General features: G+C 45.9%; 1 protein-coding gene across 3 annotated transcripts in view; it reads right to left on the reverse strand.

Moving 5' to 3' along the window:
- itpk1b (inositol-tetrakisphosphate 1-kinase b) overlaps positions 1 to 15,660 on the reverse strand; it is a 55,234-nt gene that overhangs the window by 9,762 nt on the left and 29,812 nt on the right. For 2 of the 3 annotated variants that reach the window (XM_024430206.2, XM_024430205.2), the window contains exons 4-8: positions 14,334 to 14,459; positions 12,005 to 12,122; positions 3,730 to 3,828; positions 2,695 to 2,735; positions 726 to 891 (exon numbers count right to left, since the gene is read on the reverse strand). In XM_024430206.2, coding sequence (XP_024285974.1) covers positions 726 to 891; positions 2,695 to 2,735; positions 3,730 to 3,828; positions 12,005 to 12,122; positions 14,334 to 14,459 — 550 coding nt within the window. Of the gene's footprint in view, positions 1 to 725; positions 892 to 2,694; positions 2,736 to 3,729; positions 3,829 to 5,888; positions 6,879 to 12,004; positions 12,123 to 14,333; positions 14,460 to 15,660 lie in introns of those variants that run through there. The other variant, XM_042325380.1, reaches the window with a different exon arrangement.

A 15,660-nucleotide genomic window follows, 5' to 3' on the forward strand; every position in this document is an offset into this window, starting at 1 on the left:
AGACGTTTCCACTTCACAATAACAGCACTTCCAGTTGACTGGGGCAGCTCTAGCAGGGCAGAAATTTGACGAACTGACTTGTTGGAAAGGTGGCACGCACACACAGTGTATTTTAGGACATCAAACATGACAATGACATTAATGCAAGCTAATAACTAAATAGTTAACTAGCAAGATAGTCAATTCAAAACATTGTGTAGTTTGGCTGTTATCTGCGCAAATCGCTCTCCCCCATCTGGCAATGGCCCACTGGCACACACACACACACACACACACACACACACACACACACACACACACAGGTGATGCACACACCATGACTTTTCCAGGGCTTCCATTGCTAAAATGAGCTATAACGGAGCAAATAACTCACTAGCAATGAATATCAACAAATGTGCAAACGCGGCTCGCATTGATCTCAAAAACGAATTTCGCAACTGCATGATTGAAAAACCGCTTGTGCCTGTCAATGCAGGCCTACAATAATTAGACTCTGGTGCAATCTGCAGCGATTAGGAGAACAGTGACCAAAACATTGCATCCAGAGGACATTGATCCAATTCAGAACGAGTAAGCTAATTTGATAGTGTGACTTTTTTGTGAAATGTTTTACTTGTCCATTTGGACAATTTAAATCTACAATCTGCTTATACAACAATTTTTTTTTACTGCCAAGGGCAAGCCGACAAGCTTTAAAGTCGAGCTTTGCAGGGTCTCCTCCTCACCTGCTGGTCCAGCAGGGAAGTTCTTCAGGGATGGTCTCTCCACCAGCGTGTAGGATTCCCCCACAACAAACACCTTGTAGAGCACCGCGTTGTGGTTGATGAAGCTCTGGATCACACATGGAGGCTTCACGCCCTTCAGGTCCTCCTCACTGAAAATGATGGCCATCTGTGGAGGGAGAAGACGTTATCAATACATTTCGAATTTTATTTCAACCAATAACCTGCTCGCATACCATGCAATCCATCCAACCAGTTTACGGCCTTGACTTGTTCAATGAGAGAAAGATGGCGCCGACAGATAGGGAAGCAGTGCTTCTAGCTCCTAAGCAAATAACCTCTCACTCACAGGAAAATAATCTCTCACTCTACGTCAACAAAACAAAAAGGAGCTGATCGTGGACTTCAGGAAACAGCAGAGGGAGCCCCCCCCACTATCCACATCGACAGGACTGCAGTGGAGAATATGGAAAGCTTCAAGTTCCTCTGCATACACATCACTGACAAACTGAAATGGTCCACCCACACAGACAGTGTGGTGAAGGCACAACAGCACCTCGTCAACCTCAGGAGGCTGAGGAAATTTGGCTTGGCACCTAAAACCCTCAAACTTTTACAGATGCACAATTGAGAGCATCCCGTCGGGCTGTATCACCGCCCGGTAGAGCAACTGCACCGGCCGCAGCCACAGGGCTCCCCAGAGGGTGGTGCGGTCTGGCCAAGGCATCACCTGAGGCAAACTACCTGCCCCCCAGGACAACTACAGCACCCGATGTACAGGAAGGCCAAAAAAAATCATCAAGGACAAGAACCACTCGAGTCACTGCCTGTTCACCCCGCTATCATCCAGAAAGGTGCATCAAAGCTGGGACTGAGACTGAAAAACAGCAACTATCTCAAGGCCATCAGACTGTTAAATAGCCATCACTAGCACCTTAGACTTGAAATCATTGGTCACTTTAATAAATGGAACACTAGGCCTCCCGGTTGGCGCAGTGGTTAAGGGCTGTGCCACCAGAGTCTCTGGGTTCGTGCCCAGGCTCTGTCGTTAGGGAGGGCTTGGCCGGTAGGGATATCCTTGTCTCATCGCACACCAGCGACTCCTGTGGAGGGCCGGGCGCAGTGCACGCTAACCAAGTAAGCCAGGTGCACAGTGTTTCCTCCGACACATTGGTGCGGCTGGCTTCCGGGTTAGATGCGCGCTGTGTTTAGAAGCAGTGCGGCTTGGTTGGTTTGTGTATCGGAGGACGCATGACTTTCAACCTTAGTCTCTCCCGAGCCCGTACAGGAGTTGTAGCGATGAGACAAGATAGTAGCTACTAACAATTAGATACCACGAAATTGGGGAGAAAAAGGGCTAAAATTTTAATTAAAAAAATGGAACACTAGTCAATTTAATAATGTTTACATATTTTGCATTACTCATCTCTCATCTCATCCCACATCTCATGAGTAATGCAAAATATGTAAACATTATTGTTAGTAGCTACTATCTTGTCTCATCGCTACAACTCCCGTATGGGCTCGGGAGAGACGAAGGTTGAAAGTCATGCGTCCTATGGCGCTCAGATATTGCTCATCCAAATATTTAGATATTCTTAATTTACATTCTTCTACTTTAGATTTGTGTGTATTGTTGTGAAATTGTTAGATATTACTTGTTAGATATTATGGCACTGTTGGAGCTAGAAACACAAGCATTTCACTATAGCCACAATAACATCTGCTAACCATGTGTATGTGACCAATAAAATTTGATTTGATAGATGAATGTTGACTGACAAACAAGCAGCTACTGATTTTGGCAGGGCTGCCACAGTCAGAGAACTCTAGTGTGTTTGATGATGTAGTTTGGTGCAGTGTTAAATGATTATCTAGTTAGAGACACTAATGGATTACCGGGATTTAGCTAACGATCGAGGGTGTGACTAATCTGTGACCCCAAGCGCTTCATGAACCTGGTAGCTCTTACCTCGTGGGAGTTGGTTCCATGGGCTACTCGTGTTTTGCAAACTGATAGACGGAGGAAGAGAAAGAAGAACAGGTTGAGAATGTTAGTGAAGAAACCACACTTCCCCAATGACCCAATGAGTGGTTCCCCAATGACCCAATGAGTGTTGAGAAAAAACATGACCGTCACAAGATGACAACAGGTTATTTCCACACTGACCACAACTTTCAAAACCACCTCCATAAATAGATATCGGCAAACATGAATTGTGTGTAAATTGGCCATACAAGGTGGCTTAAAAGTAACTGAGGGTTTAAAAAAAAAAAAAAAGTCTAAAAATAAACTTAGATAGTTAGTAGTTCAACACTGAAGAGTAATCATGATTATAAATAATAAAGTAATTGCTGTGCAGCTTATAAGTGTGGATACTAAAACCAGGTTTGTTTATAGAGATTTTATTTCATTTTTATATATATATATTTTTTAAACAAAGCTAGGAGGAAGGACCATGTATAATATGGGTTGAGTCAGAGATTTGGATATAATGACGGGATTCGTTGTCCCCAGATTGGAACGGCAGGCTGTCCAGTTTCAGCCTATTCCTCTCTTTGGATTGGTGGATACATCTAATTATTTTAATACTTCTTTGAATATTCGATGAGGGGTGTTGACGTCAACTGCCTGTATTAAAATGGAGAGAGATGCTATGCTACTAGCCTCATGTCATGAATATGCATAGTCAGAGACTACTCCGATATAAAGTGTTTTTTCTCAGTTGCCGTGATGTCACGTCCTACTTATATCAGACCACTCGTAACAACCAAAGCATTACAAAACTTATATTTGAGGCAAATAAATCTCTACATTTTTTGCTGACCAAATTCGACACTCATTGACCTCCATACAAAAACTCCTCGCTTGGTGAGTGAAATAAACGGAAAACAATGTCACCTGCTGGAGAAGACAGATTTTTGTCCCAATTATGCATCTCGCGTCGCCTCTAACGCTCTGGTTGAGTGACAATTCTTCTATCAAATACAAAAGGGAGGGACTTACTAAAGGGGAATGTGAGTCCATGCTTCTCAATCTGCTCCAGCGTGTCTGGACCACACTCAGTGTTCAGAACCATGAATGGGGGAGAGCAGATCCTCTTATCTGGTGAGAGAAGGATCGAGAGGGAGGGAGGGAAGGAAGGAAAGGAGATGAGTAAGAGAGTCAGATGGAAAACACCATCTCAATATCAGTGAATCTGTTGAATGAAGAAAATCCTTAGGCATTTCATTCAGAAGTCGACTATAGACTTTCTTTGTTACAGCATGACTAACCAAGAAGACTCCCACACAGAAACTTGAAGCACATTGACTGATGTATTCTCTCAGAGATAGCTTGGTTTTTACCTGTGACCCTACTCAGATGGTCAAATCAATAACAAGAGAGCGACTTGTCATTGGAGCCATACATTACATACAGTTTATGTTGGAACATACACCAAAGCCAAATACATTTAAACTCAGTTTTTCACAATTCCTGACATTTAATCAGAGTAAAAATTCCCTGTCTTCGGTCAGTTAGGATCACCACTTTACTTTAAGAATGTGAAATGGCAGAATAATAGCAGAGAATTGTTTTTTTCAGCTTTAATTTCTTTCATCACATTCCCAATGGGTCAAAACTTTACATACACTCAATTAGCATTGCCTTTAAACGATTTAACTTGGGTCAAACGTTTTGGGTAGCCTTCCACAAGCTTCCCACAATAAGTTGGGTGAATTTTGGCCCATTCCTCCTTACAGAGCTGGTGTAACTGAGTCAGTTTTGTAGGCCTCCTTACTCACACACACCTTTTCAGTTCTGCCCACAAATTTTCAATAGGACTGATGTCAGGGCTTTGTGATGGCCACTCCAATACCTTGACTTTGTTGTCCTTAAGCCATTTTGCCACAACTTTGGAAGTATGCTTGGGGTCATTGTCCATTTGGAAGACCCATTTGCGACCAAGCTTTAACTTCCTGACTGATGTCTTGAGATGTTGCTTCAATATATCCACATACTTTTCCTGCTTCATGATGCCATCCATTTTATGAAGTGCACCAGTCCCTCCTGCAGCAAAGCACCCCCACAACATGATGCTCCTACCCCCATGCGTCACGGTTGGGATGGTGTTCTTCAGCTCGCAAGCCTCCCCTTTGTTTCCAATCATCATTATGGCCAAACAGTTCTATTTTTGTTTAATCAGACCAGAGGACATTTCGCCAAAAAGGACGAACTTTGTCCCCATGTGCAGTTGCAAACCGTAGTCTGGCTTTTTTTAATGGTGGTTTTGGAGCAGTGGCTTCTTCCTTGCTGAGCGGCCTTTCAGGTTATGTCAATATAGGACTCGTTTTACTGTGGATATAGATACTTTTGTAAAATGTTTCTTTGCTGTTGTTCTAGGATTGAGTCGTGCTTTTCGCACCAAAGTATGTTCATCTCTAGGAGAAAGAACGTGTCTCCTTCCTGAGCGGTATGACAGCTGCGTGGTCCTATGGTGTTTATACTCGTGTACTATTGTTTGTACAGATGAAACGCCTTCAGGCGTTTGCTCCCAAGAATGAACCAGACTTGTGGAAGTCTACAATTTATTTTCCTGAGGTCTTGGCTGATTAATTTGGATTTTCCCATGATGTCAAGCAAAGAGGCTCTGAGTTTGAAGGTAAGCCTTGAAATACATCCACAAGTACACCTTCAATTGACTCAAATTATGTCAATTAGCCTATCAGAAGCTTCTAAAGCCATGACATAATTTTCTGGAATTTTCCAAGCTGTTTACAGGCACAGTCAACTTAGTGTGTGTAAACTTCTGACCCACTGGAATTGTGATACAGTGAATTATAAGTGAAATAATCTGTCTGTCAACAAATGTTGGAAAAATTACTTGTCATGCACAAAGTAGATGTCCTAACCGACTTGCCAAAACTATAGTTTGTTTTAACAAAACATTTGTGGAGTGGTTGAAAAATGAGTTAATGACTCCAACCTAAGTGTATGTAAACTTCTGACTTCAACTGTACGTGGTTTGAGAAGTTAGCAGGGTCAATTTGGTCAACTGAGTTCAACTCGGAAAAGGCAGAACCACGAAAACAGCTCACCATTTGCCAGGCACATTTATATGGTAATTTAGCAGCCGGTCTTATCCAGAGCGCCTTACAGGAAGGTGGAAGGTAGATCTAACTTACATCGTAGTATACCTCTGACGACAGAGATAGAAGGCCATGCTATTTCAGACAAACACACACCATCTGTGTGCATGTCAGTACACCAACATCACTCCTTTCCTTTCATCCCTACAGCTGGATTAGAGAACAAACACCAAACACAGTCGCCACCTGAGGGAGGAGCAGAGGAGAGAAAGGAGCACAGTCTCTTGTTCAAATAAATAAACCAGGAAGCTGCCAACCCTGCTTGGTCTGGCCTGCTACACCCGGAGAACATACAACACAGACACCACTGCACCAGACAGACAAACAACAAAGACTACTAGACAGACAACATTATACACAAGACAAGTCCACAGTTCTTACAAAAGCAGACCGGTGTACATGCAGTGCATGTACAGTACAGATACACAGGATGGGTGCGTTTGTCAAACACAGACGCTAGCACTTCGGGGAATCAAATAAGAGCGTAATTCTCATCATGTTTACATCATGCCCTGACGCAATGGCTGTCTCACCATCTCCTGTGATAAGACTTGATGTAAGACGTTCTGACACCCCAGGAAACAACAGACAAACATCCTGCAACTACAGCACGGCAAACCTCCCCTAATTTTAAGCCTATATTTAAGTTCTGGCGCTCTGCGGCCCATTTTCTGGCTATTGGAGATAAGGTGGCTCGTTTGAGATATTGCCACAAGAAATCAGTGTCCAGGCCAAACCAAACACTGGCATATTGGTGCAGATGACAAAAACACTAGTGTTTGTGTTGCGTGGGCAATGTGATATCAATGCTTCTGGTGAGTTGTGCTGGGGTCAGGAAAATCCCACAGGCCTGTAATACACTGGCTACAGTGCCCTGCATGCTGCTGAGCTGTGGTCACAGAGAGACTACACAGACACAGCTCAATGATCCCATCGTGGAAGTGTGGTGTGCACACTACACACAAAGACTTGTGCATTTGACAAGTCATGGAGTGAAAGTCCAGGCCATGAGCAGCTGACTCAGGAGGGGAGGAGTGACTGGAGGAAATAGGGGGGGAGGGGGGTGTCACCAGGGCGACGTCTTTTGAGTGGCAGAGAGTCAAGCAACGGTTCTGCTTCCCGTTTTGCCTGCTCCGTTGTTCAGCATTTAATAGGCTACATTACATGCGGTGCCAATCACAATCCACTGATACTCATAGGGGAGGTTCTTTCCAAACCAAAAACATACACAACCGGTCTTCATTTAAAAGAATCAACAAAACATAGAATTATGAACCCAACAAATACAAGTTCAAATAAACACATACGGTTGCTTTCAGCCTGATTTGATGGTTGCTAAACATAGAACAAGAAAAAAAGGACCCAGTCACAAACAAACACAATTGTTAATACAAGACAATTGATTCTGCTCTGTGCTCCTTAACTTGTAGGTCTGTGGTGCTCCTGTTCTGTCAGTGGAGACGTAGCAGCAGCCTAGGAGTGGTGTGATGAAGAGCCGTGAAGGGTTTACCCATCACATCACCCCACTGAGAAGAGCTCCCCAAATTCACACTCACCGACTGTCACACCGCTGTTGTTATGGGAGAGGGGTAAGAATGTCAGACTAACGTCATTCAAAAACAACCCAAAGACCCAACAACACGTATTTGAATTGTGAGAATAAACTAAAATACATTGTAAATCCAAAAAGTCTTCCCATACCTTTGGATATCTCCTGTCCTGACTTGAGCAAACAAAAATACATGTTGGAAGCTGTGGGCCTAGAGAGAGGAGGGGATATGACGATGGTAGTGATGGTGAGTCTTGTGTTTTGGTGTCATGCTTGGGCCTGGCCGTTTGGCTCGGAGTGCAGGGGAGCAATCTCTTCCTCTGTCTAAACACTGTGTGCTCTCAGCAGACCCGCTGGAGCCACAGAGGACGTTTACAGGACGTCAGTCTGACTCGGAGTAGCACGGCATACAGCACCGGCTGGCCTTGAACCATTCAGGAAGTGGGTATCCAGACTAGGACCGTACCAGACCCAATCCTACCATGAAAAAACCCCACCCACTTAAAATGGAGAAGTTCTCATTTTAAAGGATGTCATCACTAGGGTTTGATCCATAAGGGACAGAGCAGGACAGACTGAAGGTGGCCTGGCTGAGTGGACTGTTCATACCAGGCACTGGTGAAGTCTTTCCATACAGGCAAGCAGCCACCAGTGAAACTGAGCCTCACATTTTCTTTGCAAAAGTTATTATCAGCATTACAAAGTAGACCTATACTGATACAATTCCAGTATTGACAATAGATTGAAATCTAATGTTGCTATTCAGGGCTACATTCTAGTAACACAGCATTCTGGAACGTACCCCATGTTCAGAACCAGGAATCTAGAATGTTCCATATCCTGCTGTGAGGAGCTTCCGCTCCCAATTATACTGACTCATTATTCATCTCTAATCACAGACAATACATTCATCTTTGTGAGAGAACAACCCCTGACTCGACATCGTAGAGCATCTCCGTAACCGTTTGATTACCTTCATCAAATCAGACAGACCAGATCCATAACGGAACAGTGAACTGCTTTGAAGGCAGTCGTTGTGTAAACAAGGCAATAAATCAGTCCTTTTTATTCAGCCCATGCTGACTGTTCTGCGCTGGGTTTGAGAACTGGATGTGTGCGGTCCTCAGCAGTCACTCCTGGCTGTTTTTCTTTAATATGCTGCGCCTTTGTTTAAATATGGATTACTCGCATCAGCAGGACACTTGTTATTGTTGGTCGCATTTGAACCACGGTAACTAAGTCGAGGATTTATGTGAACATTAAATACCCCCACATAACAAAGCACTCTACCATAATCCAGTTAAATACCTCGAGTCTAGTTCAGTTTGATTCCACAAAAACAATCTTAATTTAAGGGTGTCCCAGTTCCTTTCTTTTGAAGTGGAAAAGAAATACCAAGATGAAGAGCCCCAAGAATGAGATCCTTCACGTTGTACAGCCTGACAACTGTTGCCATCTTTACAAACACCGAGTGAAATATCAAGGCAGCAAAGCTGACTTCTAAACGGAAAAGAGTGGATTCCACCACCTAAAGTAAACTGCCGCCCTGCTCTGTTTCACAAGAGAAACAAAACCGACGTAGACGATACTCTGGAAAGCTGATGAGCTGAACCACGAGTCATGTGGTGGAGGAAACCAGTGGGACCAGGAGAACTAACCCGTCCAGTTAGTTAGACAAACCCCTGCCTGCACAGACACTTTACAGAGCTGCCTACTGATCCTCACATTCTCCAAGTACAGTTAGGGAAGTTTCCAGGCCCAGTGCAGTCAAAAATGTGATTTTCCTCCATGTTATATATATTTCCACACTATGAGGTTGGCATAATACTGTGAAATTGTGAAAATTATAATGCCCTTTAAGTGCAAGAGCTGATTGAAAAGATCACCTGGAATTTCAGCTTGTTTTGGCGGGATGGAGTTTTGGCCTGCCTGGTGACATCAGGTGGTAAATTAGTTAATAGACCAAACAAAAAGAGAGTTCAAAACCTCTATGCCAATAACAGCTAGTTTTTAGTTTCCCCCTCTCCACTCAGACCACTCCCAAAATTCTTGCTTGAGAAATTACTTTTTGCTAAGGAGCCATTTTTAAGCGTAATACAGACACTTCACAGTAGGCCATGGATGTGTATTTCCATCATGCCCACTATGGTGTGTGTGTGTGTGTCATCATGCTCGCAGGCCAGTGGGTTACATCACTGTTAGGTCAGCGTGAGGTTTACTGATTTATATAACTACACACCAGCCTCCGTCCCCCCGTCTCCGCTCCCAGCCTCTACACCCCACCCTCCGCTCCCAGCCTCTGCACCCCAGCCTCCGCTCCCCCAGCCTCCGCCCTGCACCCCAGCCTCTGCCTCCCCAGCCTCCGCCTCCCAGCCTCCGCCCTCCGCTCCCCAGCCCAGCCTCCGCTCCCCCAGCCTCCGCCCTCCGCTCCCCAGCCTCCGCCCTCCGCTCCCCCAGCCTCCGCCCTCCGCTCCCCAGCCTCCACACTCCGCTCCCAGCCTCCACACTCCGCTCCCAGCCTCCACACTCTCCATTTTCATCTCTGCCCAGTCCTTTCCTTCTGCCAGCCTCTCATCTCAGTATTTGAGTTATTCTCTAATAGATGCTTTGGCCCACACATTAGGCATCAAGATAACCTGGAATTTCAGCTTGTTTTGGCGGAATGGAGTTTTGGCCTGCCTGGTGACATCAGGTGGTAAATTAGTTAATAGACCAATCAAAAAGAGAGTTCAAAACCTCTATGCCAAAAACAGCTAGTTTTTAGTTTCCCCCTCCCCACTCAGACCACTCCCAAAATTCTTGCATGAGAAATTGCTCTTTGCAAAGAAGCCATTTTTGTTTCTTTTTGACCAATTATCGGGAGAGGCGAAGGTCGAATCATGCGTCCTCCGAAACCAGACCCGCCAAGCAGTGCTTCTTAAGATCCGCTCGCTTAACCCGTAAGCCAGCTGAACCAATGTGTCGGGAGGAAACACTGTTCAACTGGCGACCAAACTCAGCCTGTAGGCGCCCGGCCTGCCCCCTCCCCCTAATCCCTCCCCTAACCCGGACGAGGCTGGGCCAATTGTGCTCCGCCCTATGGGACTCCTGGTCACGGCAGGTAATGATAGTCTGTAGTGACGCCACTACACGGCGATGCAGAGCTTTAGACCGCTGCGCCACTCGCGAGGCCCTCTTTTTGACCATTTTAATTAAAACAAACACAGTAATGTACTTACATTGTTACCAGCTGCATTGGACCTTTATAATGTAGAAGCTTAAAAGCAAACACACACACACCTCTACTGCTTCCTCCTATTGTGCAATACTCTCAGCCAGCCCTCTGACCATGGCAGGCTCGCCACAGCCTCTGGTACTGGGGACTGGTTGCCTTGGCAGCCAGCACTGCACTGGGGCTCCATGGTCTCTGATAAGGAGGAGGAAGTGGTCGTGGCAGACTGTTCGCTTTGGACTTTCCCCTCTCTACGACACCCCTTCCCTCCATGTTCCCACTTCACTTCCCACCAGCAACTATTGATGACTACTGAAACTAGCCATTTTTTTCTTGTCATGTCGTGATGTAGGACTGACAGTTTCCATTCCAACATCTGAGTTGAACCTTTTTCTAAGAGTATAAACAGCATCAGGAGTATTCAAAAGGTACACCACATCAGCTCAAATAGATCTAATCACTCAATAACAACAGGCTGCAAACAGATGCAAGCTAATTATCTTACAATGTCTAATGTGTAACCCCCCCCTCACAAGTGAGCCAGTGGGACAGACAGAGGCTCTCAATTCAGACAGCTTACAAACTCTGTTACATAAACATGTCTGTTTGTAGAAAAAAATGCAATTTTCGATATGTATTTTGTGGCGCTGACGCCACGAGCCCTGCACAACCACACACCAAAATGTGTCCTCAAATGGGCACAGGTGTCGACACACACGCTCGGTCTCTCCACCTGTGTGTGGTGCATGCAGTACGGCAGGGTCTGCATGTTGTAACGGCTCCAGGTTTATGTCCCATGCCATGTTCTCAGTTAATGAACAGCGGATAAGAAAGGTCTCCTGCTGATAATGTGCTGTCAGTCCACTGCTCTGCTCCAGTCTCTGGACCCTGACCAGAAAGGCTACACTGGGGTGCATATGGCTCCTGTGACAGGAAATCTAGGTGCTGCTGGACTGCCTTCTCTAACTAATGGAGCTTTAGTCCATCACTGGATACAATATACACTCTGGCAGAGGTAGGAGCCAGGTTCACAGAGGGGAGAGAGGAGGAGGGATGATGCTGGCATGGTAGGAGGAATACAATTGTGTTACGCTCTTCCACTGCCTGTATAACACAACTGGTAGGATGCAGAAAATAATATTATTGAACTACGGGTTGACGCACGATCCAACACCACCACCTCCTAGACACATTCTCACAAACTAAACCACAAAGGTCTGTCATCACAACCAATCCTTGACAGATTACTGAGTCACACCTCTCTGGGATTTTCTGTAGTCTAGGACTGGCAGTGGGGATGATTTTGGGAGTTAAATCATACTCAGCCCATTTGTGATACACTGCCAGTGTTGCAGTGTGTGTGTGTGTGTGAGAGAGAGTAAGTGATGCTACCTTGCATACAGTCCTCTATCCGATGGATGAGCTGGTAGGACTTGCAGCGGTCCAGCAGGGTTCTGATTGCTGGAAGGGGGTCCAGCACGATGGTCTCAGGGTGGGCATCAATGTAGTCCTGAAACACACAGCGGGGAGATGAGGGAGCACATACCACAGCTAATGTAGGTAGTTTGGACACACAGCGTAATACAGACACTTCACAGTAGGCCATGGATGTGTATTTCCATCATGCCCACTGTGTTGTGTGTGTGTGTGTGTCATCATGCTTGCAGGCCAGTGGGTTACATCACTGTCAGGTCAGCGTGAGGTTTACTGATTTATATAGCTACACGCCAGCCTCTACCCTCTTCTCCCAGTCTCCCCACTCCACACCCTGTCCCCACCCTCCGCTCCCAGTCTCCACACTCCGCTCCCAGTCTCCACACTCCGCTCCCAGTCTCCACACTCCGCTCCCAGTCTCCCACTCCGCTCCCAGTCTCCACACTCCGCTCCCAGTCCCCACACTCCGCTCCCAGTCCCCACACTCCGCTCCCAGTCCCCCACTCCGCTCCCAGTCTCCACACTCCGCTCCCAGTCTCCACACTCCGCTCCCAGTCTCCACACTCCGCTCCCAGTCTCCACACTCCGCTCCCAGTCTCCACACTCCGCTCCCAGTCTCCACACTCCGCTCCCAGTCTCCACACTCCGCTCCCAGTCTCCACACTCCGCTCCCAGTCCCCACACTCCGCTCCCAGTCCCCACACTCCGCTCCCAGTCTCCACACTCCGCTCCCAGTCTCCACACTCCGCTCCCAGTCTCCACACTCCGCTCCCAGTCTCCACACTCCGCTCCCAGTCTCCACACTCTCCATTTTCATCTCTGCCCAGTCCTTTCTTTCTGCCAGCTTCTCATCTCAGCCTTTTAGTTATTCTCTAACAGATGCTTTGGCCCACACATTATGCAAACTCAACACTCCCCCACCCCACAGTGAAATCTACATTTCTCATACATTAGGCTAAATTGCCTAACAAAAATACATCCACACATAGGCGGGCATTTTTGTGCCTACGTACACACAATTAGTCAAACAGACATTTTCCCTTGGGACTGAACATCCATCTGCAGAGAGACTATGACTCCTGCCAACGCTGATCAAAACATCCGTGCTTTTACATAAGACAAACGTGTTGCGGTCAAAAGCTAAAGCCAAACTAATCTTCCAGTGGTTTAGAAGAACTCCTGTGTCCTCGGCCATCAATTTGCTGCTTTCTATCTACTACAAATGTGTGAGCGAAAAGAGGGCGGGACAGAGTTGATTCCTTGATGGGAACTTGAGTTTCGGCAGTGTGTACTAGACATGTCTACCTATATACACAAAGAGAAATGGCAAACATATTATGAATAACCTAATTCTTTGGCCTACACTTGCTTTAGAGAAGGCCACTCAAGTCCAAGTGTTTCGTGGTGGTATTCACAATACACAAGCACTAGCAGTGGTTGTATGTTGTGTAATAGAAGGCTGTTATGGTATTTTCCCCTACAAGTCCTCTAAGGAAAAGACTAATTTCATCCTTAATCCACAGGAAAATGTTGGGTGCTGTTTACAATGTAAAAACAAAGCCTTATACAGCTAGAAGACCTAGAAGTTATGGTCTAAAGAAAGTGTGCAAACTATCGGGCAATGTTTGCACAATGAAGTAAGTCCTCATTCCCCAAACTACAGGATAAAGTGACAGTTCTGATCATTAATGTGGTTTGTTTCCATGCAACTGAATGCTATGTTGTGTTATATGTGACGTTCAGTGGCAGGGTCAAAGCTCAACTCTAATCTCCCTGAGAGTGGCGTTTCTGATAGCAATACTAGCCCTTCACATGGCAGGATGGGAATATCCCACAGTCACCTGCGGCAACGACCTAGTAGTATCATTTCAAGAGGTGGAGTCACTGACTGGCTATACTGACGGGTACAATAGGCTTGAGAGAGGAGGGGGATGGTTGGATACTGCATCCAACACTTTTTCAAGCAATGCCAGATCAATTCACACAAAGACAACCATCACCACACACACCTGCATGACCCTCACCTTTCAAAACACCCATTCATTTCAAACTGTTCCCGCAGCTACGTGAGACACACACAATGAGTGTGCAACATTCACAGCACTGGCTGTTCCGGTGATTTACGGAAATACATTACCACTTCCCCTTCTAATGAGCAAAACCACTTTAATGGCCAGACACGCTGTAGTGGTGAAATCGATCTGTGGTGTTGTGGAATCATACAGTTGTGCTTCTCCCTTCCTTTTTACCCCCTCTCTATTTCCACCCCCCTCTCCCCGAGGCGCACCTGCACTCTCTGCACCAGCAGGACTGACTGTGTGTCGTTCTGGTCGGCCTCCAGGATCAGGTCAGTCAGTTTGTGGATGATGACGTCCAGGGGACCCTGCTCCTCCAGGGGCTGGCTCAGGTCCAGCTGAGGACAGACACAAGGGAGACGTCAGGGGTTAGAGGTCAGCAAGGAAACAAACAAGGAAAGCTACTGTACCACCACTGTAGACATAACCCGTCTTTATTTTGTATGCCTGACGTACATTTTTCGTAACACTCTTGATAACCTATGTAGGATGATGCAGTAGAGATACAGGACTAGCTTGGCCTCAGACTGAACAGTTATATGATAGGTCTGGCTCCTGTGGGCAGTAGAGTACAGTAGGTCGATACTGGTGTTGTGGAGCCACTGGGGGAGTTATGTGGGTCAGCACACATACCCAGAGGACGGACAGACACACACACACACACACACACACCACGCACACCCCCTCTCACTAGAAGAGGAGACTGAATTGTGCCCCAAAAGCCTCTCTTCTACTAGGGTACATGCTGTGCCCAAATCACAAGGAGCCTCTATTGTGATCTAAGCTGAATGGATCCACTGTAGTGTGAGGGAGGGTTCCAGTGTGTGTGCATGAGAGCGTATTCTGATTCTCTCTATCTCTGGGTGTGTGCTTTAGACCGTACCCATTTCTAAGTCCCTTTTATCAGCATGTCTGAGTCCGCATCATGTCTGTATGCAACTGGATGCGCGCGTGTGTGTGTGTGTGGTCTTTAGCTGGGTCATCGTCAGCAGCGAGGCTATGCCTGAAGAAAAAGGGCCAATAGACCTATTTTGGACACACACAATTAGCAGAACAAAAAAAACTCAGACTGAGTCTAAGGCCCGGTTTCCCGATAGCAATGGAACTTAGGCTTATGAGTGTTTTAACAATGGATCGTTCCTACAAACGGCCCAAGATGCAACATGCATTTCCCAAAACACCAGTGACAATGTTTGCAAGTGCATCATGGGAGCATGTGCCGATACTGATAGGTTAAAAAAAAAAGGCAGCCCTGCTCCATTCAAATCTTACTTTAACATTAGAATTATTCCACAATACGGATGACAGATCAGCTCCTACAGATATCACCTACGGCTGCAAATATTGAGGAAGGCTTATTCTAATGCCTACCTAATAATGCACTAAATCATATTTGGCACATCATTGCGCACGTTAAACATTAAATATAAATCGGGACAATAATTAGACAGTAGCCGATAATTAGCAAATTAGAACAATGGATTGAGGTCTATGTACCCTATTGTCCCTTTTTCAGGACCCTGTCTTTCAAAGATAATT

Source organism: Oncorhynchus tshawytscha, linkage group LG08 (assembly GCF_018296145.1).
Source record: "Oncorhynchus tshawytscha isolate Ot180627B linkage group LG08, Otsh_v2.0, whole genome shotgun sequence".
Taxonomy (NCBI): Eukaryota; Metazoa; Chordata; class Actinopteri; order Salmoniformes; family Salmonidae; genus Oncorhynchus; species Oncorhynchus tshawytscha.